Below are 25,834 nucleotides of genomic sequence, written 5' to 3' on the forward strand. Positions count from 1 at the left end.
TACTCAGCTATTAAAAAGAATGCATTTGAATCCATTCTAATGAGGTGGATGAAACTGGAGCCTATTATACAAAGTGAAGTAAGTCAGAAAGAAAAACACCAATACAGATATTAACACATATATATGGAATTTAGAAAGATGGTAACAATGACCCTATATGTGAGACAGCAAATGAGACACAGATGTAAAGAACAGATTTTTGGACTGTGTGGGAGAAGGCGAGGGTGGGATGATTTGAGAGAATAGCATTGAAACATGTATATTACCATATGTGACACAGATCGCCAGTCCAGGTTTGATGCATGAGACAGAGCGCTCAGGGCCGGTGCACTGGGACAACCCTGAGGGATGGGATGGGGAGGGAGCGGGGAGGGGATTTCAGGATGGGGGACACGTGTACACCCATGGCTGATTCATGTCAGTGTATGGCAAAAACCACTACAATATTGTAAAGTAGTTAGCCTCCAATTAAAATAAATAAATTAATTTTTTTTAAAGTGTTTTAACTTCTTAGGCACTAGCTGCCTGGATTCCCTTGCTTGGTGCCCACAATAAGTGCTTCACCACAGACTGTTTTCAGTAGACTGGCTGTACCGCATGTGAGAAAACACACCCAAGTTTGGTTTGGTAACAAAAGAACAGTTTAAAAAAAAAACAAGAATGAACAACCAAAGCTTCTTCATATTTTACTACAGAGGTATTTCCAATGTATTATTAGTTAATATGCAATTTGTAAACTGCTACATCATACCCTACACGTACAAAATGATTTTACAAAAATGCCCTAAAAACTAGTAGATAAAATGTGTTCTCTGCCGAGCTGGGACTGGAAGGGGTGCCTGGGCAGGGGGCGCCTGACGCAGGGCCACAGCGCAGCCGCCCTCTGCCTGACGTGGTCCTTCTGCCACCTCTTCAGCCCCAAGTTCATGGCATCTTGATTCTTCACCTTTCTCTCCTCTTCTTCAGCCTTCCTCTCACGTGGGACCCGCCTCTTCACAGACAACCACGCAGGATAAATGAGTAACAGAAACTTATCTTTAACCCCTTCCCCCTGGGACGAGAAGAATTCTGATTCTCTGGGACATTCAGCATCTTATTTCCCATGGCCTTTTTCATTCCAGAATATATGTATCACTTCAAACAGAAATACATCTTCTCCAATCAGAGTTCTCAAGTAGCCTTCATGGTATCTTTCGAGTGGTCCTTTCATAGTTAGTCCCAAGTTATCTACAGTACCGTAGTTAACCTTCATGATCAAAACAACTAACAAAGCTGTCTTCTACAATTGTTTTACATTCCACATCACCAGGAACTCTGCTAAGAAAATACCAAAGAGGGAAAATCAGCTCAAAGATCGGCCACAAGTTCTTAATGTGTGCTACTAGGGGAAGTCTCTAGATTACTGCAATCAAATATTCAGTCCCTCCAAATGTCACCAGAAGAGCCAGGGTCATGGATCAGACCAGAAATCCACTGTGATGTTGACATATAAAGGATTGTAATTCACAGAGAGTAATTTATAACCACAGCTGCTCAACCCATCTGTTCTCCAGACACGTGACACCTGATGTAAGAGATTCATCCTAAAGATAAAAAGAACAAACATGAATGATAAGAATGTAACATCTACTTCCATTGCTTTTTGCCTTGCCATAAAGTTTGGCAAAGGCATCTTTCTAAATTATTGCACCTGCTGGGCTTCCAACTGTAAAAGAAGTTAAGTTTTCTCATCTAAGGTTACAGACACCAACAACAGCCATGTGTTCCCGTGGAAGACCCCATGGAAGACCCTGAGAACCAATGATGAGAATAATCCTGCACGTGGTGAGCCCTGGTCTATAGAACAGAAGACTGTACAATGATACATGTCATCCACTGCTGACAGGCCCTTGGATAAGCTTCAGGGAATCTATGAATCCTCAGACATAGCACCCAAAAGAACTGGTTTATCTGCCAGGATTCCTTGGCGAAAGAGTTAATTCCCAGGGCAGAAACACAGGATGAACCTAAAACAGCTCATCACACCAGAGCAAAGGGAAAGAAGCTCTCAAAACAACTAGAGCTCTGTCAAAGGATTCAGGAACAGCTAGGAAAAGATAACATTTGCCAAAAACAATCCAAGCATCAAAAAGAATATTAACTACATTCAGAAGGATGTAGGTAGCATACACTCATCATTTTGAAATGATAAACCAATGCTAATTTTTTCCCTTTATTCCACGATGTGAAAATTCCATCAGAAAAATGACCTGGCTTGTTCAAATAACTTACAATGGGGAAAAAAAGGAAGGGGGTACCTACAAATTAAAAGTAATTTCACAGAGATCATTCAAACGTAATGTGCCAACCTTGTCTAGAATCCTGACCTGAATAAACCAACTGTTTAAAAAAATTTTTAAGCATTTATGAGATAATCAGGGAAATCTGAACATTAATTGGACATCTGATAACAGTAAAGAAGTACTGCTGATTTTATTTTAGGTATGACAATGGTGGCTTCCAAGGTGGCACAGTGGTAAAGAATCCGCCTACCAAAGCAGGAGACATGGGTTCAATCCCTGGATTGAGAAGATCTCCTGGAGTAGGAAATGGCAACCCAGTCCAGTGTTCTTGCCAGGAAAATCCCAAGGACACAGGAGCCTGGCAGGCTGCAGTCCATGGGGTCGCAAAGCTGCTGCTGCTGCTAAGTCACTGCAGTCGTGTCCAACTCTGCAACCCCATAGACGGCAGCCCACCAGGCTCCCCCATCCCTGGGATTCTCCAGGCAAGAACACTGGAGGGGGTTGCCATTTCCTTCTCCAATGCATGAAGGTGAAAAGTGAAAGTGAAGTCGCTCAGTCGTGTCCGACTCCTAGTGACCCCAGGGACTGCAGCCTACCAGGCTCCTCTGTCCTTGGGATTTTCCAGGCAAGAAAGTGGGGTGCCATCGCCTTCTCCGGGGGTTGCAAAGAGTCAGACACAACTGAGCATGCACGCACATGATAATGGTACTGCAATTCTTTTTTTAAATACTTCATTTTAAGGATACATATTGAATTATTTACACATGAAATGCTGTGATATCTGATTTGCTTCTAAAGAATCCAGTGGGTGAGGAAAAGAAAGTGAGAGAAAAAAAAGAGGCTATGAATTGATAACTGTTGAAACCGGGTATGGGATATGTCTATGTGAGAATTCAATAGACTATTCCCTTTGCTTTTGGGTCTGTTAGAAAAATTACCTTAAGAAAAAGCTCTGAACAAAATAAACTGGTTTATCTGATCAAATATGGCATAGGACTATGGACTGAAGAGATTAAACAGGTAGGCTGTCAGGCATGTGACTCCAGGACTTACCGTCCTATATTCACCTCATTGCCTTGGTCTCTCTTGTGGAAGATCATAGTATATTTACCCACTTCAGGCAGTGGCCGGGTTATTTTCATTCTATGAAGTTCAACCCTGGAAAAATAACAGAGGTGTTTAAAGAAAAATTCTATTCCACTTATCTGCCACTAGGTACTTAAGAAAAAAGTCACTTGCAAAAATTTATATACATGTGCCCATAGAAAGTTATGACCAACCTAGACAGCATATTCAAAAGCAGAGACATACTTTGCCAACAAAGGTCCATCTAGTCAAGGCTATGGTTTTTCCAGTGGTCATGTATGGATGTGAGAGTTGGACTGTGAAGAAAGCTGAGCGCCAAAGAATTGATGCTTTTGAACTGTGGTGTTGGAGAAGACTCTTGAAAGTCCCTTGGACTGCAAGGAGATCAACCAGTCCATCCTAAAGCAGATCAGTCCTGGGTGTTCATTGGAAGGACTGATGCTGAAGTTGAAACTCCAGTACTTTGGCCACCTCATGCAAAGAGTTGACTCACTGGAAAAGACTCTGATGCTGGGAGGGATTGGGAGCAGGAGGAGAAGGGGATGGTAGAAGATGAGATGGCTGGATGGCATCACCGACTCGATTGACGTGAGTTTGGGTGAACTCCGGGAGTTGGTGATGAACAGGGAGGCCTAGTGTGCTGCGATTCATGTGGTCGCAAAGAGGTGGACACGACTGAGTGACTGAACTGAACTGAACTGACACATATATCTTGATTCTTTTGGTATTTTAAAAAAAGAATTTTCTTATGTTGAACCTCAGACAATAAATTCATAAAAGAACCACACTTAACATTTACTAATGAGGTGCAAAGATGTATCAATACACAGTTTGTTGTTTTCCAAAAACAGCTGAGAAAATACATCTTTAAAAGGCCAAGTCTCTCAGGATCCCTAATTTACTTAGTGTTTTATTTTTTAGGGAAAGTACAACTGCTAAAGGTCACAAACCTAGATTCAAATCTAGACTTTATTATTTACAACCTTGGGGAAGTCAGTTCATTATTCCAGGCCTGGGTTTCCTCAACCAAAGAGCAATGGGACACACAGTTGATCTGACAGGCTCAAAGAAGACAGTCCATGTGGAAGATCCTTTGCAAAACCTAATGTACTCTATAAGCATAAAGAGGGTGGTGCCTGTTGCACAGGTGAGTAAATAAGTAGTAAAGAAATTTCCACAAAATTTTTATGCTCAAATCAGTTGGTTTATTCACAGCATTAGTCAAGAACCACTCTGGAGGCTATGATGTTGAAAACAAACTTGGGGGCTCCCTTTTACATTGAAGCCAAAGAGCAACAGGAATAGCAGAGTGAAGATCCATCACCAATATAAAATTCTACTAACCATCCCACCTGGGAAGTAAAAAGGAGCTGGGGAATATGATGGATACGTTGACTGAGCCCTTGCTATTCCTGCCCTGCAATCTAGCAGGCATCTTCTGTCCACTTCATAAGCCACAGACAGCCACGCAGGCTGCTGATGGGCTGGGCCATGAAGTACGCCGCCCATCACTACAGCCCTTCCTAGGCAGCCTTTGGCCAGAGAGATCTGTTCCCTCCTGCCAAAAACACTGGAGAGATTCTCAGCCTAGACTTGGGAACAAAACCAACCTGGAGCCATGGCTTCCTCATGCTGAAGCAATGGAAAAGCAAAGGAAAATTTCTGGAAGGCACACATCTATTAATTCAGAACCCCAGCTGAGAAGTTTACTTTCTAAGAGGCAACAATAGGAGGATGGGGCAGGGTTGGGTGTGGGGGTCTCCCTAACAGAAAGACCTTGTTAATACAAGTCTGAATATACTGCCCCCAGGCTCTTGAAAAAAATTACTTAATTCTGGGAGTTAGGGATACCCATAACTATCTGGCCATGAAACCCAAGTTCAGGAAAAGGGGCTGAGAGAGGAGACCAGGCATATTCCTTGTGAATCCTCCAGAGTTGGAAAGAGTCCAAGAGAATCTGAGGTCATGCCAGCAGCTCTGGGTTATGCCAGCAGCTGCTCCCACAGAGCGTGGGAGAGGGCATCCTGGTTTGCTCCAGGGTGTGCGACAGGCACTCCCTGCTGTGCACAACACTGGGAACTGCCAGTGTCACCTGGGGTCTGAGAGAAGGCAGAGGCTTAGAACAGACCTCTGGCCACTTTCCTCGGATTGTAGCTTTACAGACACTCTAGTCTGGGACTTTCCGTTCACTGGGGAGACCCTATCTCAGTAGCTAGGACCTGCTGCCAAGTCCACAGACACCTCCATCAACACTCCTGGACCGCAGACATCCATAAGCCAGAACCGGACCACCCTCTGTCATCTCTGAACTGCCAGTGGCAAAGAGCAATTTGAGCCCCCTTGTTCACCCCCCTCCCCGCCCTCTGCCACCCCTCTAGGACAAGTTCAAGCCTCATGACCTGCTGGCCTGGCATCCACAGGAACCACACACAACTACGGCTAGCAGACCCCGTGAAGGGGACCTGTCTCTGTTGTTCACCTGAGTCTGAGGTCATCGTCTTCGCCTCCCCATCCCCAGTAGTTGTTAGAGAATCCATTCACCTTGAAAAATTGCTCTCGACTTAGGGCAGTAACACCCCCAAAATATCCACTGTAACGTAACCTGAAAGAGAGGAGAGAGAAGGCAAGAAGGTTAGCACGAAGTCCTTTTGTTCTCTACAGCCGATCCAGACTTCGCGGGGCGGGCGTATTCCAGGGACACTGAAGACTGTGCTCTCTCACCCGTCCACTCCTGCTCCAGAGCCACCTCCCCACACTCCTGGCCTTCCAACCTCTGTCCAGACAGGCTCGCTAATCAAGGTGCCACCCACCTTCGGTTGTTCATGGTTGTGTGCAGAGGTCTACACAGGTACCTGTGCATGTACATTGTAACATCAGACCTGGATGACAGACCTCATCTCATGTGTAAATCCAGTAAACAGTGGTGTGCCAAACAGTTGTGGGTTAAGAAGAAATGTAAGGCTGGGTCCAGGTTAGGCATTAAATTTTGCGAAGGACAGGGAAGCCTGGCGTGCTACAGTCCATGGGGCTGCAAAGAGTCAGACATGACCGAGCGACTAAACAACCACAACAACATGAGTGAACAACAAAACGGTTTTCACTTTTACTTTTTTAGCGAGTTGGGTGGAGGGCAAGAGACAGGTCCTGAACACACTTTGTATGCAAACCTCCACTTTTACGCAAATCTCCATCTCAGAGCCTGTCTCCTGGAGAACCCGACAGACCTTAATAACCCCGAGGGCTCCAGCATGGGCAGCTAGGTAGATGATAATGCCTGTCACAAAAACAGGGTATACACACCAATAATTAGGTTTTGAGAAGGAAACAAATTATGGTTTGGATAAGCTGAATTTGACGTTCTCATGGGGCTTCTGCCAGTGGGAAAAAGGATACAGGATCCAAGTTCAATACACAAGAGTACTTATAGGGATAGCTTCGGAAATAAGCTGTCGAGAGGTGGTACCTGAGGGCACAAGAGTAGCAAAAGTTGCCTGAAGACAATGCAATAAGTGAAGAGAGAAGAGTAAAGAGGGCGGAGCTATGGGGATACCAACAAGGAAAAGGGAAAGAACAGAGGCACTGGCCAGAGAGCACGTCCCACTCATTTAGGACTAATGCGAATCTGAGAAATAGAGACATCCCTCAGAACACGGAAACCATTTAGAAACGCAGATGAAGGCAGCTTAACAACTTGGATGTTATCGAATAAGAGAAGGTGAATATATGGAGGATTTCTTACTTTAATTAACGTCAGTTCAAAGTATTCCAGGACCAATGAAATAGTTCTGCTTTTCCAGATAAGAAGGAAAACCAAAAGGAAAGATCAGTCACCATGTAGGCCAGCAGTCCCCAATCTTTTTGGCACCAGGGACCAGTTTCATGGAAGAATTTTTCCATGGACAGTGCAGGGGGTGAGAGAAGGATGGTTTGGGGATGATTCAAGGGGTCGAGAAGAGTCGGACACGACTGAGCAACTTCACTTTCACTTTTCACTTTCATGCATTAGAGAAGGAAATGGCAACCCACTCCAGTGTTCTTGCCTGGAGAATCCCAGGGACGGAGGAGCCTGGTTGGCTGCCGTCTACGGGGTCGCACAGAGTTCGACACGACTGAAGCGACTTAGCAGCAGCAGCAGCAGCAGTAGCAAGTGCATTACATTTATTGTGCACTTGTTACTAATTATTATTATATCAGCTCCACCTCAGATCATCAGGCATTAGATCCCAGCGGTTAGGGACCCCTGATGTTGACACCTGCCACCTAACAGATGAAGTCCCAAAAGTTAATTTGTAGCTCAGCTGTTTGTTTCTATGCTCTGAGTACAGATGGGGTGGACCCTGCTTAACCCACAATGGAAACAGATTTACTTATATACCTCCAACCTAAAACAAACAAAAAGAACAAAGTGCTCAGAAGACAGGTGTTATTGACCAAGACATCGACTACAGTGACTTGTTGCCTTGTGAATGGACACTGTTTGGCTGGGAAGGGATTCCTAAACTACCTAAAGAGCAGCTTCATCAGGACCCTGAGTGGAATCACTGCTCAGGCATAACCTGCAGAGCACCAACAAGCAGTCACCAGGAGGGAACAGCACTGATGACTTGGAGTCATCTATTAAGTAACTATTATCCACTGGGTGCAAAGCAGCTGGCTAAACACTGGAATAAGTGGGCCCAGCCTCACACGGTTGACAGTCCAACAAGAGAGGTGACTCTTCTCGGGGTTCTGAGGAAGGCGACAACAACATCAGGGCAAGTGGGCCTGGAAGGATTCAGAGAGGCAGAAAAATGGGGGGAACTCCTGGTAATCAGGGGCTTCCCTGGTGGCTCAGATGGTAAAGAATCTGCCTGCAGTGCGGGAGATGGGGTTCAATCCCTGGATCAGGAAAATCCCCTGAAGAAGGGAATGGCTACCCACTCCCATATTCCTGCCTGAAGAATTCCATGGACAGAAGAGCCTGCAGGGCTACAGTTCACAGGATCGCGAAGAGTCAGACACGACTGAGTAACAGCTGATGACCCAAGCTCCATTAGGAAAAGCAGAGAGGGAGAAAAGTACAGGCTGTCTGAGGAGAACCTAGAGACCTGTTCAGCTGTAGGAGGAGACCAGCCGGAAAGGGAGGTTCAAGAATTATCAGTTTCTCAGTTGCCTCTTAGGTGCCAAATATCTACATGTTTATTGTTCATTGCTCCTGGTTTTTCTTCTTACCTAGAAAAGCATAAAATACTTGATTGGCCCAGAGATAGTTTTACTTATTTTTAAAGGCCCAAGGGTGGGGAAAATGCAGTCATAAAATAACAGTAGCGTCCTTGTAGAAAGCAGGAAGGTATCAAAAGAATTCTTAGCAACAAAATGTCCCACGGCCTAGAAGAGATCTTTATCACTGACATAATCACGGGGAGAAACAAGATTTATCTCTATCTTCACAGAAACTGAGATAACTGAGACAAGTTACTTAAACTTCTTCCCTCTGCATGTGTGTAAAGTAAAAACATTTCTTGCACTTCTCTTTGTACTCAACAGACAGTTGTGACAATATTGTGCTGATTTAAGCTCTGTGGTGCAAGGACACACAGTTAAAACCGGGGGGCAGACACTTCAGTTCAGTTCAGTTCAGTCGCTCAGTCGTGCCTGACTCTTTGTGACCCCATGAATCGCAGCACGCCAGGCCTCCCTGTCCATCACCAACTCCCGGAGTTCACATCTTGATTATCTGGGTCGTGAAGATCTTTTTTGTACAGTTCTTCTGTGTATTCTTGCCATCTCTTCTTAATATCTTCTGCTTCTGTTCGGTCCATACCATTTCTGTCCTTTATTGAGCCCATCTTGCATGAAATGTTCCCTTGGTATCTCTAATTTTCTTGAAGAAATCTCTAGTCTTTCCCATTCTGTTGTTTTCCTCTATTTCTTTACATTGATTGCTGAAGAAGGCTTTCTTATCTCTTCTTGCTATTCTTTGAAACTCTGCATTCAGATGCTTTTATCTTTCCTTTTCTCCTTTGCTTTTCGCTTCTCTTCTTTTTACAGCTATTTGTAAGGCCTCCCCAGACAGCCATTTTGCTTTTTGCATTTCTTTTCCATGGGGATGGTCTTGATCCCTGTCTCCTGTACAATGTCACGAACCTTATTCCATAGTTCATCAGGCACTCTATCTATTAGATCTAGGCCCTTAAATCTATTTCTCATTTCCACTATATAATCATAAGGGATTTGATTTAGGTCATACCTGAATGGTCTAGTGCTTTCCCCTACTTTCTTCAATTTAAGTCTGAATTTGGCAATAAGGAGTTCATGATCTGAGCCACAGTCAGCTCCTGGTCTTGTTTTTGCTGACTGTATAGAGCTTCTCCATCTTTGGCTGCAAAGAATATAATCAATCTGATTTCGGTGTTGACCATCTGGTGATGTCCATGTATAGAGTCTGGAGAAGGGAATGGCAAACCACTTCAGTATTCTTGCCTTGAGAACCCCATGAACAGTATGAAAAGGCAAAATGATAGGATACTGAAAGAGGAACTCCCCAGGTCAGTAGGTGCCCAAGATGCTACTGGAGATCAGTGGAGAAATAACTCCAGAAAGAATGAAGGGATGGAGCCAAAGCAAAAACAATACCCAGCTGTGGATGTGACTGGTGATAGAAGCAAGGTCTGATGCTGTAAAGAGCAATATTGCATAGGAACCTGGAATGTCAGGTCCATGAATCAAGGCAAATTGGAAGTGGTCAAACAAGAGATGGCAAGAGTGAATGTCGACGTTCTAGGAATCAGCAAACTAAAATGGACTGGAATGGGTGAATTTAACTCAGATGACCATTATATCTACTACTGCGGGCAAGAATCCCTCAGAAGAAATGGAGTAGCCATCATGGTCAACAAAAGAGTCTGAAACACAGTTGGATGCAACCTCAAAAACGACAGAATGATCTCTGTTCATTTCCAAGGCAAACCATTCAATATCACAGTAATCCAAGTCTATGCCCCAACCAGTAATGCTGAAGAAGCTGAAGTTGAACAGTTCTATGAAGACCTACAAGACCTTTTAGAACTAACACCCAAAAAAGATGTCCTTTTCATTATAGGGGACTGGAATGCAAAAGTAGGAAGTCAAGAAACACCTGGAGTAACAGGCATATTTGGCCTTGGAATACGGAATGAAGCAGGGCAAAGACTAATAGTGTTTTGCCAAGAAAATGCACTGGTCATAACAAACACCCTCTTCCAACAACACAAGAGAAGACTCTATACATGGGCAGACACTTAGTTGCCTGCAACTGACTGCACCTGCCCCAACTAGAGAGATTAGAATACGAAATACATTAGAACTCTGATCTGCAAATAAGACTCTCAGCTTCTACAAGAAGGTCATAGATTTAGCTCCCAGCTTCTTGCATCCAGATCAAAAGAGGAGACAGATTCAACCACATGATTTACATTAGGAAAACTGTCAGTTATTCAAGGAAGACAAAGACTGCCAGATATCTAGTTATAAAAGAAACATTTGGCCAATTGCCATAGCGAGTTAAAACAGCAAGATTCATAAGGGGTTGTTTTTAGATTGTGTGGCATCTGATAAAACCCACGATCATCATACCAAAGTTATACTCCAGATCGGTTCCCAGCAGGAATGCCCAAGAGCTCATTTTCTTAAGGTGCAGCTTAAAGCAGAGATAAAATCTAGAATCCTAACAGAAGGGCTGTCCTTGAAACAATTCAGTGTATCCATAATCCAAAAACAAACAAAAGAACAATCCTGTGTGACTATAATTTCTTACCACAGTGTTTAGAAAGACTGGGCAAGGGGACATTATTATCCATGTCAAGGGTCTGAAGTACAGTATTCTGTATTGTAAAGAGTGACATCTTACTACCAGTAAGTGAGCAGTTAATTGCCATGCTTCTGAAAATACCAAGGTACCCGGATATGATATACTGCTTTCTTCAACGCAGAGGTGGCTCAGAGACCAGACACCAAAACCTCCAGAAAATGATCAAGTTTCCCAAAAGAAAAAACCCTGGGGTTCTCTTCCAGACCTTCCCCTGCCCTCTTGCCCAAGTGTCCCTGGAGCCTGGAGGCAGGAGTGGGCGTCTGCCCTCATCTTCTCCCCTCCTGCCTGGCTCCATCCCGCACACCAAAGGCCAGCTGAATTCTCCTGTCATTCTCCGGTTCTAACCATGCATCAGCAGCACTCTGATACCTTCCACAGGAACTCCAAACACCTTATGAGACTGGATAAGGCCTGCCTAATCTGGCCCCTGCCCACTCTCGTCTCTAGCCTCTCCTCCTTCCACCATCCCAGACATTCATTCTCCAGCACTAACGAGCCACCCGCCTTTCCTCCAAACCTGTGCCACATTCTCTCTTGCTTCCATGTCCTGGAACTCTGCTGGGAAGCTCCCATTGATTCCACAAGATAAAGGTGCCACGTTTCCTGAACAACAGCGTTAAACCCTTCCCAGGGTGTTTCTTAAAGACAGTGTGCTCTCACCCACTGCAGTTTATTCCAGGTATTTGTTTATATCCCACACTTCACACAGGGACTGGATTTACAGTCTGTCAGTTCAGTTCAGTCACTCAGTCGCGTCCCACTGTTTGAGACCCCATGGACTGCAGCACTCCAGGCTTCCCTGTCCATCAGCAACTCCCAGAGCTTACTCAAACTCATGTCCATTAAGTCAGTGATGCCATGCAACCATCTCATCCTCTGTCTGTACAGTCTTACCTGAGGCAAAAATTCCCTGCAGTCAGTGTTACTCCTGGAAAACTCTTAAACAGTCCAAAGTGAGAAACCTACATACTAAGAACAACATGGAAACCAAGACCAAGGAAGGTGTCAAGAGATTGTGCTCACTTTCTGGAGTAGACCCTGGTGGAATTTCCCTTATTATTTTATAGCTGTCTGTTCCTCTGCCTCACCACTCCCATATTCTCCCCCTCATTAACAAACACTTCTTGTTGAATTTGCACAAGAGAAGTGCAGAGCTGACACAGCTCCACTCTAGATGCCCGTCTCCCCACACACACCAGGAAGCACTGTGAGGGCAGGCACTCTCCCTTCTTCAGACTGGTCTCCTGGCCCCAGCATAGTAAGCACTCCATATATGAGCATATATGACAGGAAGGGCTTGGGGCAGGCTGACAGGTAAGTGTGCACACTTATAAGTGAACATGCAGGTTCACTTTTGGAAAAGCTTCCTGCTCACTATTTCCTCTCGGTTGTTTTCAAGAGGAACTTATTAATAAACTAGGACTGAAAAGCACCTATGGCTCTCCTGAGGGGGGGCGTGGGGTGGGGAATGGAAGCAGAAATGACGGTACCTTGCTCTTCCCACAGTGGTTTTAAGAGAAAGGGACTTGTCCCGGGCGTCCCGGCTCCCGGGCAGACCACTCGATGGACATGCCCCTCCCAGGCTCCCCCTGGACTCTAGAAAGATGCCACAGTCTGGAAAGAGACATCACAGGCTCACAAAAGAGGCCTAAAAGGGGACCTGGAGGCTCCGTCTCTTTGCCTCCCAGAGACAGAAGTCAGGGACAGATAGATGAGTTACTGTAGCCCTACTCAGCATGGGAGCGTGTAGCAAAGTTCTACCAGGCGGGCCCTGCAGGCAAGTCTGGCCACCATGTGCAGTGTTTAGATGATTTTCCCTCTCCTGTTCTCTCCCCCTTTATCTCTGTGATCTCCTGCCAAGGCATTTGTAGGACTTTTTCCTAATAAGAAAAAAAAATCTAATTTCTCTAATTCCTGTTTTAAACTTTGAAGGCGCTGTCATGGACCATTCTTCCTATTTCTCATTTTCCACAGACAGTATGTCTCCACAGCCTTGATGACCACAGGCCAAGCATCCTGACCCCAGCCAGCCATGAGCAGAGCCACCTTACCTGTACCCTGTGCTGTTCCTGCCAACCACCAGATGCCTGGGCTGATCCTCACACCTGTAAAGGTTCAAATCGTTCTCAGGCACCAGGTCCACATCGTGGAATATGAAACAGTCCCAAATTTCATCCTTGAGAGCTTCTATATAGCCCACATTCAGGAGTTTGGCGCGATTAAACTTCTTACTTCCAGCCTGTAGATATGGAAATTACAACTTGAAAAGCTCCTAAGACAAGATTTCACACTGTGTCCCTCTTCATTTCACATGCAGGAGTGGGTATTATTCTCTAACGCATAAGAATATACACATGACATGAAAATCTGACACAGTAGATTGAATTAACAATAACAGACCCTTTGTGTTTTTCTTTATGCTTCATACATACTTATATTCCATAACTAAAAGCACCTTAAAATGAAAGACTGCTGTTTAATGGGTTTAGAGTTTGTTTTGCAGGAAAAAAGATTAGTTGAGATCAGTTGCACAATAATATGAATTTACTTAACACTGGGCTGCCGTCTATAGGGTCGCACAGAGTCGGACACGACTGACGCGACTTAGCAGCAGCACTGAACTGTATAATAAAAATGGTTAAGATGGTATATTTTATGTTATGTGTGTTTTATAACAATTTTTTTAAAAAACCATAGTTATTTAAAGTTTTTACTAATAAAGAAACTCAAAAAATCTTTAAACATACCTTTATTTATTCCATGTAAAACTAAAAAACCTTTCTTATATACTAGTCATGACAAGTAGTATCACTGCCTCACTTGTTTAACTCTCAGCTAATCCCAATCATACCCCATGTAACAGATCTACACTAAGCTCCCCAGAAATATAGCTGGCCAGAAAGGATCAAAAAATCTTAACCTAGGGACTTCTCTGCTGATCTGATGGTTAAAACTCTGAGCTTCCACTGCAGGGGGGTTGGGTTCAATCCCTGGTTAGAGAATTAAGATCCCACATGCCTCACAGTGAGGTCCACAAAAAAAAAAAAAAAAGGAAAAGAAATCTTGATATATAAATAGAGAGGTTTACTGCTAATATTCCTAAGCTACTTAAAAGTCTCATGGAATCATTGTGAAAGAATCCTGTTTTAACAGTTAATGGCAGATGCTAATCCTTGCAGTGGCCTGACAGAGGGGATTCATTACCAGGTAAGAAAAGAACATAAATCAACCAGTAACATAATCAAAGCTACAGTATTAAAAAAAAATTTACACTAGTAATTTTTTCATGGCTATTTGAATCAAATTCCTTAAGAATAGATTCCAGTTCAGTAAACAGTTTATCATAACAAAAGTACAGGCAATTCTCAAAACTCACCACAGCACTTCCCTGAAAAGAATAACATAAAGCATATTTTTCTACTCATAAAAATATTATATGCTGGGGGCTGCTGTCTTGAGTAAGAACTCTGAATGACTAACAGTGTTAAAAACAAAAATAATGACAAGCCAGTGTAACAGTTAATTTTTTTTCAAATCCCCACAAAATGGGCATAAATGTTATATATATATATATATATATATATATATATATATATATATCTCACATCAATTTCTAAGAGCCCCAGTTTATTACAATGTATATACTGCAGAATAACATCTTCTGATCTATCAAAAGTTTTCCTAAGACAAATGTTACCAGTTTTAACTGATAGTAGGCATGTAGTTAATTATTTTCCTTGTATTCAATGGAGGAAGAAATAGCAACCCACTCCAGTATTCTTACCTGGAAAATTCCAGGGACAGAGGAGCCTGGTGGGCTACAGTCCATGGGGTCAAAAAGAGTCAGACACAACTGAGCACTTGCCTTCATAGCATTTGTAAGGATTTGAGGGGGAATTATTTGGATGGCCCAGCATAATTTTGAAAAGATAGCCATAAAAAAGATATTTAAGTTGATGTCTTATTTTTCTTTCAATATATGTTAAAACCAAATAGAGGCATCTTAAATCACCTGCTTCATTTAGAGCAAAACTCTTCAAAAGCAGCCTACACTTATACTTACTGTGTTCCTACTAACTCAAGCTTCTGGAAGTCACAAAACTGAATCAAAAAAGTGAAAACTAAACGTAATGTTTTATGTAATAGATAGTGGCAAAGTTAAAGGCAGAAAGGTAGAGAGAGTTATAGAATTTCATGGTGATTAGCACACAGCAGTCGACTCCTCTGTCTAGATCCCCATCAAAGAGCCAAGCTCAATAATAAAGCACGGTTCTAACATCTCACCGTGTAGTGCAGAGCAAACGCAGAAGGCAATGTAAGGTCAATACCAGGGGAATATCTCAGGGCAGTCAATGGCTAACATGGAAGAGCTCACAAAAGAAAACAGGCTTCCTCCAGAGGTTCACTAAAGAGCCAGTCAAATTTCCCAGCACTTATCCCATTATTCCAAACTCTGGGACACGAAACTCCTTTACTCCTTTCAAGGACAAATCAGTTAAGAGACCTCACCTTTGATGATGGTTAGACGCTCTTCTACCCAAGACAGACAAACAGCCACAAAGAGAGGGGAGTCTGGAGGGCAGAGGCCTCGTCCACCCCCCCAGACTCACCTGGTGGATGACGTAGATGCCATAGTCCAGCTGCTGCCTCTGCAAGAAGGGGTGAAGGTGCTCCAGCAGGTACAGCAGGTGCTTCTCCCTATGCCGGTGAGGGATGAGGATGGCAACTCGCTGCAAAGCCCTGCACTCCTCAGGGTGATACCGGCCTCTGTGCACCTTGGGGTTCTTTGCCTGGACTTCCTCCAGAGTGAGATCTGGCTTGAACACGAGTTTGGTCTGGCCTTCTACAATAAACACAGGACACAGGAACTAACAGGGGCAAGCTTATCACGTGTTGATGGGCTTGCAGGAGCCAGTACTTTGAACACTGCCTGGCACACCATAAGCACTATTGTAAAGCCTCCTTTGGTCACAAAATATAATCACAGAACCACAGAATCTATGACTCAGGTTATTGGCTGCAAAAAAAAAGCAAATGACATACAAAAGTAGTCCCCTGTGGCAGAGGAACCAGTTCTGGTTCTATGATTCATTCGTACTAGGAAATATACTCTGTCCTGATGACCCTGGTGAAGAGCAGAGATCAGGGGCAGACTAAATAACTTCAAATTTGCTCTAATCTCTTTTCCTTCTCAAAATTCCAAAGGGGGGGAAAAAAAAATAACAGGAAGCCTCACCCTTGGAATGAATGAATACATGAATGAATAAATAAATCCAACTTTTTGGTTGTCATTAAAAAAAATTCCAAAGGAGGGTGAAGTCTCCTAAAAATCAAGGGCATTCCAGGACTTCCCTGGTGGTCCGGTGGTTAAGAGTCCACTTGCCAATGCAGGGGTTCGATAACTAGATTAGGAAGATTCCACAGAGGCAACTAAGCCCATAAGCTACAACTACTGAAGCCCGTGCACCTAGAGCCCACGTTCTGCAACAAGAGAAGCCATCACAGTGAGAAGCCCTCACGCTGCAACTAGAGAGTAGGTCCCTGCTTGCTGCAACTAGAGAAAGCCTGCATGCAGCAACAAAGACCCAGAACAGCCAAAAATAATTTTTTAAAAATTAAAAGCATTCCATGGAATCAAGCTCATGGACAAGACCCTTTTCCCTAAGGTCCTTCCCTAAGCTCTTGAGAGTTCTACTAACTCCCTGAAGGTAAACAGTGAAAGGCAACAGAAACTAGCCTCCCTCCCTAACTCAACAATAACAGGTATGTGCAACACTGTAAGAACCCTCCCATTGTTTCACAAGACAGATATCCCCAATGGGGCATCTGCTCAGCAAGTCTGGACACAGCCTGACTGGATGAAACCCAAGACCATTCACGGTAACCAATCTCACACAGAGCTTTAAAGAGACAGCTGAAGGCACTGACCCTCCCCTCAGCTCTGAATGAACAGGAAATACCGACCAGTAAGGGAGGAGGCAGAGCTCTGGTTAGGGAACAGAGCCACACATTTTAACTCTCCTCGTATCCTGGTCAGGCTATAAAATCTCAAGATGCTTGCAACTGCACTATCCTCTTCTGAGCAAAGCAGTCGCCCGCTTTTCCTGTGTATGTCACTGTGCCTCGCTCCATGTGACCTTCCTCTACCCCGGCCATGGCTGCTTAAACCAGGCTCTAGTGTCTGTGACATGGCCAAAAGGCAATTGCACCAAGAGCAGGTAACTGCTTCCAGCCACCTAGAGAAAATAAGTGACCTACAAGACCCTTTTCAGAAGGGTCTGCACGTGAGACAGGGTCAGCAGGCAGTAATGCCCTAAAAACAAATAGTAAGAAAAGCAGTTATAAGGAAAAGCAAGCTACCAGAGCTGCTGGGAGACGATGGGATGGATGGCTGCTGCGATGTTTTCCTACGTAGCCTGTTCATAAATCCCATCATCTGGGCTAACTGGACCATGTCTCAGTTCCTGGCCCCTGAGAGAACACCAAGCAACAGGTTCAATGAAAACCAGTCCCCCTGGCCACTCTCTCATGGTCACAACTTTCAATGCACCTAATCTTGGGTACCTGGTTCCACTTGCTCTAGCATTCTCCCTTAGCGCCCCCATGATATTCTCTCAAGTTCTGTCCCCCACTGGATCACTAATGGTCTATCCTGATTCACTACTACTGCGTCAACCTCTGGATCCATACGTGTTATTATGTCACTGCCCATCTGTTTCCATGAATGTATTTGTTGCTTAAGTATGTTGAGAGGATTTTGAACAAGGGGCATGATGCAGTCAGATCTGTGTTTCAATAACTCATTTTCCCATCTCAACTTGCGTGATCTGTGAGCAGAATGACTGCCCTCAAACAATCAGGAAAAACGTTTTGGCTTTTCCATGACTGAGTAAAGGGAAGCAGCACGCCAGTATGAGCACAGTATGAGTCTGCGAGTCACTCAAGAGAAGGGTCTACTGGTTTTGTGTAACTAAGTGCAAGGAGCCTCTGAAGAGCCCGAGACTGGCCCCCGGAGTGCTAAGTGGGTGTGTGCAGAGCTACACCTCTGAAAAACCAGGGGGGAGTTCTGAACTTCACAGAGCTAGAAAGGATCACTCGGCCTTCATCCTGACTGCACACTGTCCCCTGGGAAGGAAAGTCAAACATGAGGCAGTACGCTGACCAACACAACAGAAACAAAGGCAAGCACACAGGGAGCCTGACGTTAACTCTGGGACAGTCCCAGAAAACTTTCTGGGAGAGAAGAATCTAAACTACACATCTGATGACTAAACACGATTCTGCCAGACCCACATGGGTTGAGGAAAGGCCTTCTAGAAAGACACTCCAAGGATTATCTGGAGAACCACAAGGCCTTCGATGTTCTAGAGAGGTCTGATAGAACCTGTGTGGGTTAGACAGAATGTTGCTGTGGAGTTTTTCCTAATTAATGTGCTTCCTAAGACCAACTTACTGTTCATTTAAAGTGAAAGGCAAGGCATTAGAGGAGAATCAACACATACAACATATTTAAGAAATAAACTAAGACAACACTGAAAAAGTACTACCCTGTCCCTTGACTCCATACTTAGGGCCAAGGGGATGGTAACAGATGTGACACGAGTGGAAGCTTGGATGTGCTGGCATTTCTTCACCCGTGTTCTGTGGATGCCAGAAGAATATGTCCAGGTTAGCCTGCTGATCCGGGAGGATGAGAAACACACGGAGCAGAGCCACCAGCCTAGGGCAACTGACCCCCAGCTCACACGTGCCTACTGACATGGCTACTCAGATTTCTGCGGCTGGATGATCAAACTGGGGATATTCATATAATAAATATAATATGTCCACAATATGAATACAGCTCACAAACATAACGTCGAGCAACAGAAGCCAGACCTAAAAGAGTACATAGCGTATGTAGTCTATGGAGTACATACTATGTTTCCAATTACCTACAGTTTCAAAAACAGGAAAAATCTAATGCCTGGTGTTATAAACTTGGAATAAGGGTAGTGACAGAAAGAAGCATGGGCGCTTCTGGGGTTCTGGGAAGAGTCCATTTCTTAATTTATGTCCTGGTTCCACAGGTATGTTCATTTTGTGAATCTTGAATGTACACTTCTGAAATGTGCTTTTCAGTACATTTGTCGTATTTAAATAAAAAGTGTATGTACTACTTGTAAAAAAGGAAAAAAAAATACTTACTGAGGTGTGGAGACACAGAAGGGCAATTGTCAAGTCTTGCTTTTTCCACAAATGCTTCATCCGTCACAGTTCCTTTCTTCCCTAAAATGACACCCTTGCTCAAACTAGCCACGAGATCCTTTGCTTTAGGAATCTCTTGAATAGCACCCACAAAGTAGTTACTGGTGGCCCACCCAACCACTGTCAGGCATAAGGTAAAAAGCAACAGCAATCGGAATTTGTAGGAAAGGTGGAAAGTCACGTTGAAGTTCATGTCTTTGATTATGTGAGCAATAGGTATCTCTCGGCCTCCACTGCAGGCAGGAAGCTTCAAGTTCAGCTATTCCAATCTGCAAACTTGATGACAACTGTGCGATGCCTGTTTTTGTTTGGGCGTTCTGCTCCAACAATCCCTGAAATGCAATCACAAAGACATGCTCTTTCAGATGGAAATCCTAACCTGAGGTAATACTCACCAGCACACACTGAAAACCTGTCCCCAACCAATCTTAACTATAACAGTAATGGGAGTTCTCCAGTGAGAGCTTAAAGATCAGAAAACCAGAGATTTTGGAGGTAGAAGGTTCCAGCTGTCATTCACTCCAGACGTCACACAGGTGGAGAAGGCAAAGGAGAGCCGATCATTGCCTCCTCAGTTCTGAGCTGGCACAGCCCCAAGTTCAAGGGTTTTTCAGTTATAAATGTTATAGCCACACTAAGGCACAGGGCACACCCCAACAGGTGGGGAAAAGGGCAGAGGACACAAAAGGATGCCAACACAGGACGCAAGAATCTGCAAGAATAACAGACTACAGCACAGCGTTCCAGATCTGGGGTTTGGGTTTAGACAGAAAGTATGACCCATCACTTCACTGGGCCTTGGTCTCCTTACCTGTAAAATGGGGATAAAAACTGTACCTTCCTAGAGAGGTTATTGAGGGACTGGATGACCTAACACATTAATACAAAAAGTGTTAGCCCACGTCCTGACGCATAGTGCATGCATACATGCTCGGTCGCTTCAGTCGCGTCCAATTCTTTGCGACCCCGTGGACTGCAGTCCACCAGGCTCCTCCGTTCATTGGATTCTCCAGGCAAGAATACTGGAGTAGGTAGGCATGCCCTCCTCCAGGAGATCTTCCCGACTCAGGGATCATACCTGCATCTCTCATATCTCCTGCACTGGCAGGCAGGCTCTTCACCACTATGCCACCTGAAGCACCCACCAAGTGGTAACTGTCACTGCTGTTATATTATTACATTAATGACTCTAGACTAGGGATGACCTACAGGATGACCACTGGGCTGCCAGAATCACCACTCTGCGGTGCTGCATTTCTGTCAGGATGAAATTGCCATCCTCTTTTCATACTTCAATTGCATGTACTAGGATAGTATGAGAGATGGCTATGCTCTTAGTAACTAACAAAAATTTGTTTATGAGTTTCTGAGGCCACCTAGTTGAGGGCCTTCCCTGGACTATGGTAACTACACTAAGGTGATGAAAGCTACTTGGCAAGGCCCCACATCTTCTCTGCATTACCAAAACCACGTCTCTTCTCAAATTCTAAATGTGTCATTGTAAGAGTGTGGAAAATGCTAAAGCCAGGATGCTGATAATCTCCACAGCAAATCTATTCTCAATTAAATGGAGAGAATAGAGACCAAACTATATTCCCCACCAAAATAACACAAAAACATGTATGATTAAATCCTAAGTAATAAAAAGAAAAACAGAAAATAAAGTCTATCTGTGCATATGATTACCACTAAAATGACAGAAATAAGAAAACTCTATGAAGAAATAGAACCAAAAGCTAGCAATGATTCTATTAGAAATAGGGGATTAGCCAAGGGTGTTTTTTTTTTCCTTTTTTCTTTCATTTTTGGAAAAGTATAACACACTTCTGTCTTTTTGTAATGAAAACAAATTTGATTCTTTAAATGAGATGTGGGGATGTGGTAATTTACTGTGAAAAATAAAACAACCCTAGCAACTCTCAAGACAGCCTCATACTTACTAAAGGGTAGCATCCCCAAATTTTAGCCTAGATGAGTTTGAGGGAAACCTAGGAAGCATTCTTCTCTAGACTCAATGTTATAAATGGAGGTTAGGTTCCTGGATCAAACCACAAAAGAGAAGATCTGACCCAGGAAGCAATTAAACAGTTTGGCCTGTGCTTAGGGTCTTGTGAAGGCATCACAAGTAAATGCTGAAGGCAGTAATAACTCATTAGAAGATTAATCATTAAAAAGAGGAGTGTGCATTTATTCTGTGCCATGTTCTAGGAGTTCAATCACTTATATTAACTTACTTATTTCTCAACTTTGTGAGTTTAGAATTATTCAGTTCAGTTCAGTTCAGTCACTCAGTCGTGTCCGACTCTTTGCGACCCCATGAATCGCAGCACGCCAGGCCTCCCTGTCCATCACCAACTCCCGGAGTTCACTCAGACTCATGTCCGTCGAGTCAGTGATGCCATCCAGCCATCTCATCCTCTGTCGTCCCCTTCTCCTCCTGCCCCTAATCCCTCCCAGCATCAGAGTCTTTTCCAATGAGTCAACTCTTCACATGAGGTGGCCAAAGTATTGGAGTTTCAGCTTCAGCATCATTCCTTCCAAAGAAATCCCAGGGCTGATCTCAATTAGAATGGACTGGTTGGATCTCCTTGCAGTCCAAGGGACTCTCAAGAGTCTTCTCCAACACCACAGTTTAAAAGCATCAATTCTTCAGCACTCAGCCTTCTTCACAGTCCAACTCTCACATCCATACATGACCACAGGAAAAACCATAGCCTTGACTAGACGGACCTTTGTTGGCAAAGTAATGTCTCTGCTTTTGAATATGCTATCTAGGTTGGTCATAACTTTCCTTCCAAGTCTCCTCATTTTATAGAGGAGAAAACAAAGGTTTAGAGATTACGGAACTTGCCAGAGACCACACAACTATTAATAGTAAGCGGTGGAGCTGGGGTATGAGCCCAGTGTTCATCTCCAAAGCCTGGGCTTCTGCCACACCCTTCACACGAATGTTGCTATCTCTTTCCTCCTCTTGGTACCTGGCTGTGTCCAGCACAAACCCTTGAAATACGCAGCTTTCTACCTCTCCCCTCCTGTCACTTTCTTTGGGACTGTCTTTTGATATTGTTTCCTGGAGGTCTGTTTCCTTCCCTCCAGGTAATAGTAAGTCTGCAGGTTCCTGGAGCCAGACTGTCTCACAGACTTAACAGCAGAAGGCTTGAATTGCTAGGACTGGCAATCATTTTTTATAAAATCTCAATCTTGGAAAACTTAGGGAACATTGTTTGTCTAAGAGCTGCTATGCTCATAGAGGAATGGTGTTTCAATAGAGATCTGCCCAGCCTGCTTATCAGCTAAGTGATTGAAGGCAAATACTCTTACCACATTTCCATTTCCTCAGCTACAAAACAATAATTAAAAATTAACTTATCTTACAACACTGCTGTAAGAATTTAATGAGATGATGCATCGGTCAGACCTAGCACATTCTCACAGACAAATAAATAGTTATTGACTCTGATTCAAAAGCAGAGACATTACTTTGCCAACAAAGGTTCGTCTAGTCAAGGCTATGGTTTTTCCTGTGGTCATGTATGGATGTGAGAGTTGGACTGTGAAGAAGGCTGAGCGCCGAAGAATTGATGCTTTTGAACTGTGGTGTTGGAGAAGACTCTTGAGAGTCCCTTGGACTGCAAGGAGATCCAACCAGTCCATTCTGAAGGAGATCAGCCCTGGGATTTCTTTGGAAGGAATGATGCTAAAGCTGAAACTCCAGTACTTTGGCCACCTCATGTGAAGAGTTGACTCATTGGAAAAGACTCTGATGCTGGGAGGGATTGGGGGCAGGAGGAGAAGGGGACGACAGAGGATGAGATGGCTGGATGGCATCACTGACTCGACGGACGTGAGTCTGAGTGAACTCCGGGAGTTGGTGATGGACAGGGAGGCCTGGCGTGCTGCGATTCATGGGGTCGCAAAGAGTCGGGACACGACTGATCGACTGATTTGATCTGATCTGACTCTGATTACCAATGTGATTCACACCCAAATTTTATCAGAATGCTAACCAAGAAAATGTTATCTCTGGAATTACATATTGAAATCCATATTGAATCATTTCATTTTCCATTTCTCTGTTATTTCCTATTTTCTTTCAATGAGTATATACTAAGTAAGTAAGTGAAGTCGCTCAGTCGTGTCCAACTCTTTGCGACCCCATGGACAGTAGCCTGCACCAGGCTCCTCCATCCATAGGATTTTCTAGACAAGAGTTCTGGAGTGGGTTGCCATTTCCTTCTCCAGGGAATCTTCCCAACCCAGGAATAGTATATACTACTTTTATAATTTTTTTTTTAATGATTTTTTTTTTAAAGAAAGTCCGTTTTAGGGCAAGTCATTCCTGGTTGGTGTTGGAGAAAATGTCATCAGATTGGAGTTACCTGTAAAAATATTTAAATAAAGGAGAGTCCCTGAACTCTCCCTAAAATGAGTTTTCTCTTTTAATTAAGGCTATCTTAAAGTGACAGGAGGATCATAGTTATAGAGAACAAATTCAGATAATGTGAAAGAAGTTATTTTAGGGCAAGTCTCACCACCCTTTTCCTTCTTAGGTCTGCCCTAGAGTTAGCTCAAAATGATGATGTTCTCATAATTTTGCTCTTTCTCCTCTCAATTTAACCAGTCTTTTCTGAGCACCTGCTATTTTCAGGCACAGTGCTAGGCACCAAAGGAATTAAGATATAGTCCTTGTACTCAAGAGTTTATTTCCAACCCTTCCTTAGATTTTAATGTCTGCAATTCGTTTTCAAATATGCCACCCCAACCCTGAAAATGGGGAAAAAGATTAAATAAGACTAGCAAAATATTGAAAAGTATTGAGTAAGGTGACAGGTACCTGAGAGTTTCATTTTCTTTTTCACCCTACTTTTTTGAAGCCTTGGAATTTTCCATTAAAAAAAAAATCTAGCACAGAAGACAAGCTATAACAAAGGGCAAATCAGCATAAATGCTAAGTATCATTATCATTCTTAGAGAATCTCTACATGCACACATTTTTATAGCACCATGGGAGACCAGGGGAAGATACCAAGTGTCACTCCATAAATACTCACTAAGCACTTATGCACCCAGAGAGAGGGGTATGGTTTTCACTCAGCAGCCAAGAACACTAAAATCAGCATTCCAGTGTCTCTAAATCCACCTGGTAATCCTGCACACACAGGATGTCTAGAGTGTGAAAAATGTGGCACCAGGCACATGGTCCTACTCCTTTGAGGTTCTCTGGGATAGCACCAACGGAAAGGCCAACATTTCGCTACTCCTGTTACTCCTGCAGAGTTCCTCAGAGCAGACTATTTCCACACATATTGTCCTACTTTCCTCGGAATTAAAGCTCCTTTACCATATTTAGCATATTGAAAAGCAGAGACATTACTTTGCCAACAAGGGTCCGTCTAGTCAAGGCTATGGTTTTTCCAGCGGTCATGTATGGATGTGAGAGTTGGACTGTGAAGAAAGCTGAGCGCCGAAGAACTGATGCTTTTGAACTGTGGTGTTGGAGAAGACTCTTGAGAGTCCCTTGGACTGCAAGGAGATCCAACCAGTCCATTCTAATTGAGATCAGCCCTGGGAGTTCTTTGGAAGGAATGATGCTAAAGCTGAAACTCCAGTACTTTGGCCACCTCATGTGAAGAGTTGACTCATTGGAAAAGACTCTGATGCTGGGAGGGATTGGGGACAGGAGGAAAAGGGGACGACAGAGGATGAAATGGCTGGATGGCATCACCAACTCGATGGACGTGAGTCTGAGTGAACTCCGGGAGATGGTAATGGACAGGGAGGCCTGGCGTGCTGCAATTCATGGGGTCACAAAGAGTCGGACACGACTGAGTGACTGAACTGAACTGAACCTGGCTTTTCAGTGATCATTGCCCAGACCCTAAACAAGCAATGGTTCTGTGAAAATTAATGAAGAGAAACCTAACTGAAGTGGAATTGGGAGGCCAGAAGGGGAGATATAGATCACATCAAAACAGACTTCTTGCAACTCTGGCAGGAAGTGTTGCAACTTTACTACCACTAGCAGGAAAAGGAAGCTTTTCTCCTACTCTGGCAACACCTCAGCCAATGAAAGACTGTCACAACTGTCACAACTGAGCCAATGAAAAGCCACCATACTTCAAACTCCCAGTTTCATCCAATGAACTTTTTTTTCAATAACAGCCCCTCCCAATTTCCCCCTCTACTCTATAAAAGAGTTTCCTTTCCTTTGCTTTACCAGACTTGCATGTGGTTTGACAGTTGCATGTTCCAAATTGCAATTCTTTACTGCTCCTGAATAAACCCATTTTGCTTGTAAAGTAACTGGCTGTTGTATTGGCAAGGGAAGGATAGAAATGATTAACAGCCATTTACACGTACAGGTCACTTAAACTCAGACTGAGCTCCTAAT

General features: G+C 43.8%; 1 protein-coding gene across 2 annotated transcripts in view; it reads right to left on the bottom strand.

The window, feature by feature from the left end:
* Positions 1–661: 661 nt before the first annotated feature.
* Positions 662–25,834, bottom strand: part of B4GALT4 (beta-1,4-galactosyltransferase 4) — a 30,958-nt gene continuing 5,785 nt past the window's right edge. For both annotated transcript variants that reach the window (XM_027526414.1, XM_027526451.1), the window contains 6 exons: positions 19,384–19,775; positions 15,807–16,039; positions 13,248–13,435; positions 5,848–5,970; positions 3,336–3,440; positions 662–1,583 (listed from right to left, as the gene is read on the bottom strand). In XM_027526414.1, coding sequence (XP_027382215.1) covers positions 1,451–1,583; positions 3,336–3,440; positions 5,848–5,970; positions 13,248–13,435; positions 15,807–16,039; positions 19,384–19,636 — 1,035 coding nt within the window. In that variant the 5' untranslated portion in view covers positions 19,637–19,775 and the 3' untranslated portion in view covers positions 662–1,450. The remainder of the gene's footprint in view (positions 1,584–3,335; positions 3,441–5,847; positions 5,971–13,247; positions 13,436–15,806; positions 16,040–19,383; positions 19,776–25,834) is intronic.

The sequence above is a fragment of the Bos indicus x Bos taurus genome, chromosome 1 (genome assembly GCF_003369695.1).
Source record: "Bos indicus x Bos taurus breed Angus x Brahman F1 hybrid chromosome 1, Bos_hybrid_MaternalHap_v2.0, whole genome shotgun sequence".
NCBI classification, from domain to species: domain Eukaryota; kingdom Metazoa; phylum Chordata; class Mammalia; order Artiodactyla; family Bovidae; genus Bos; species Bos indicus x Bos taurus.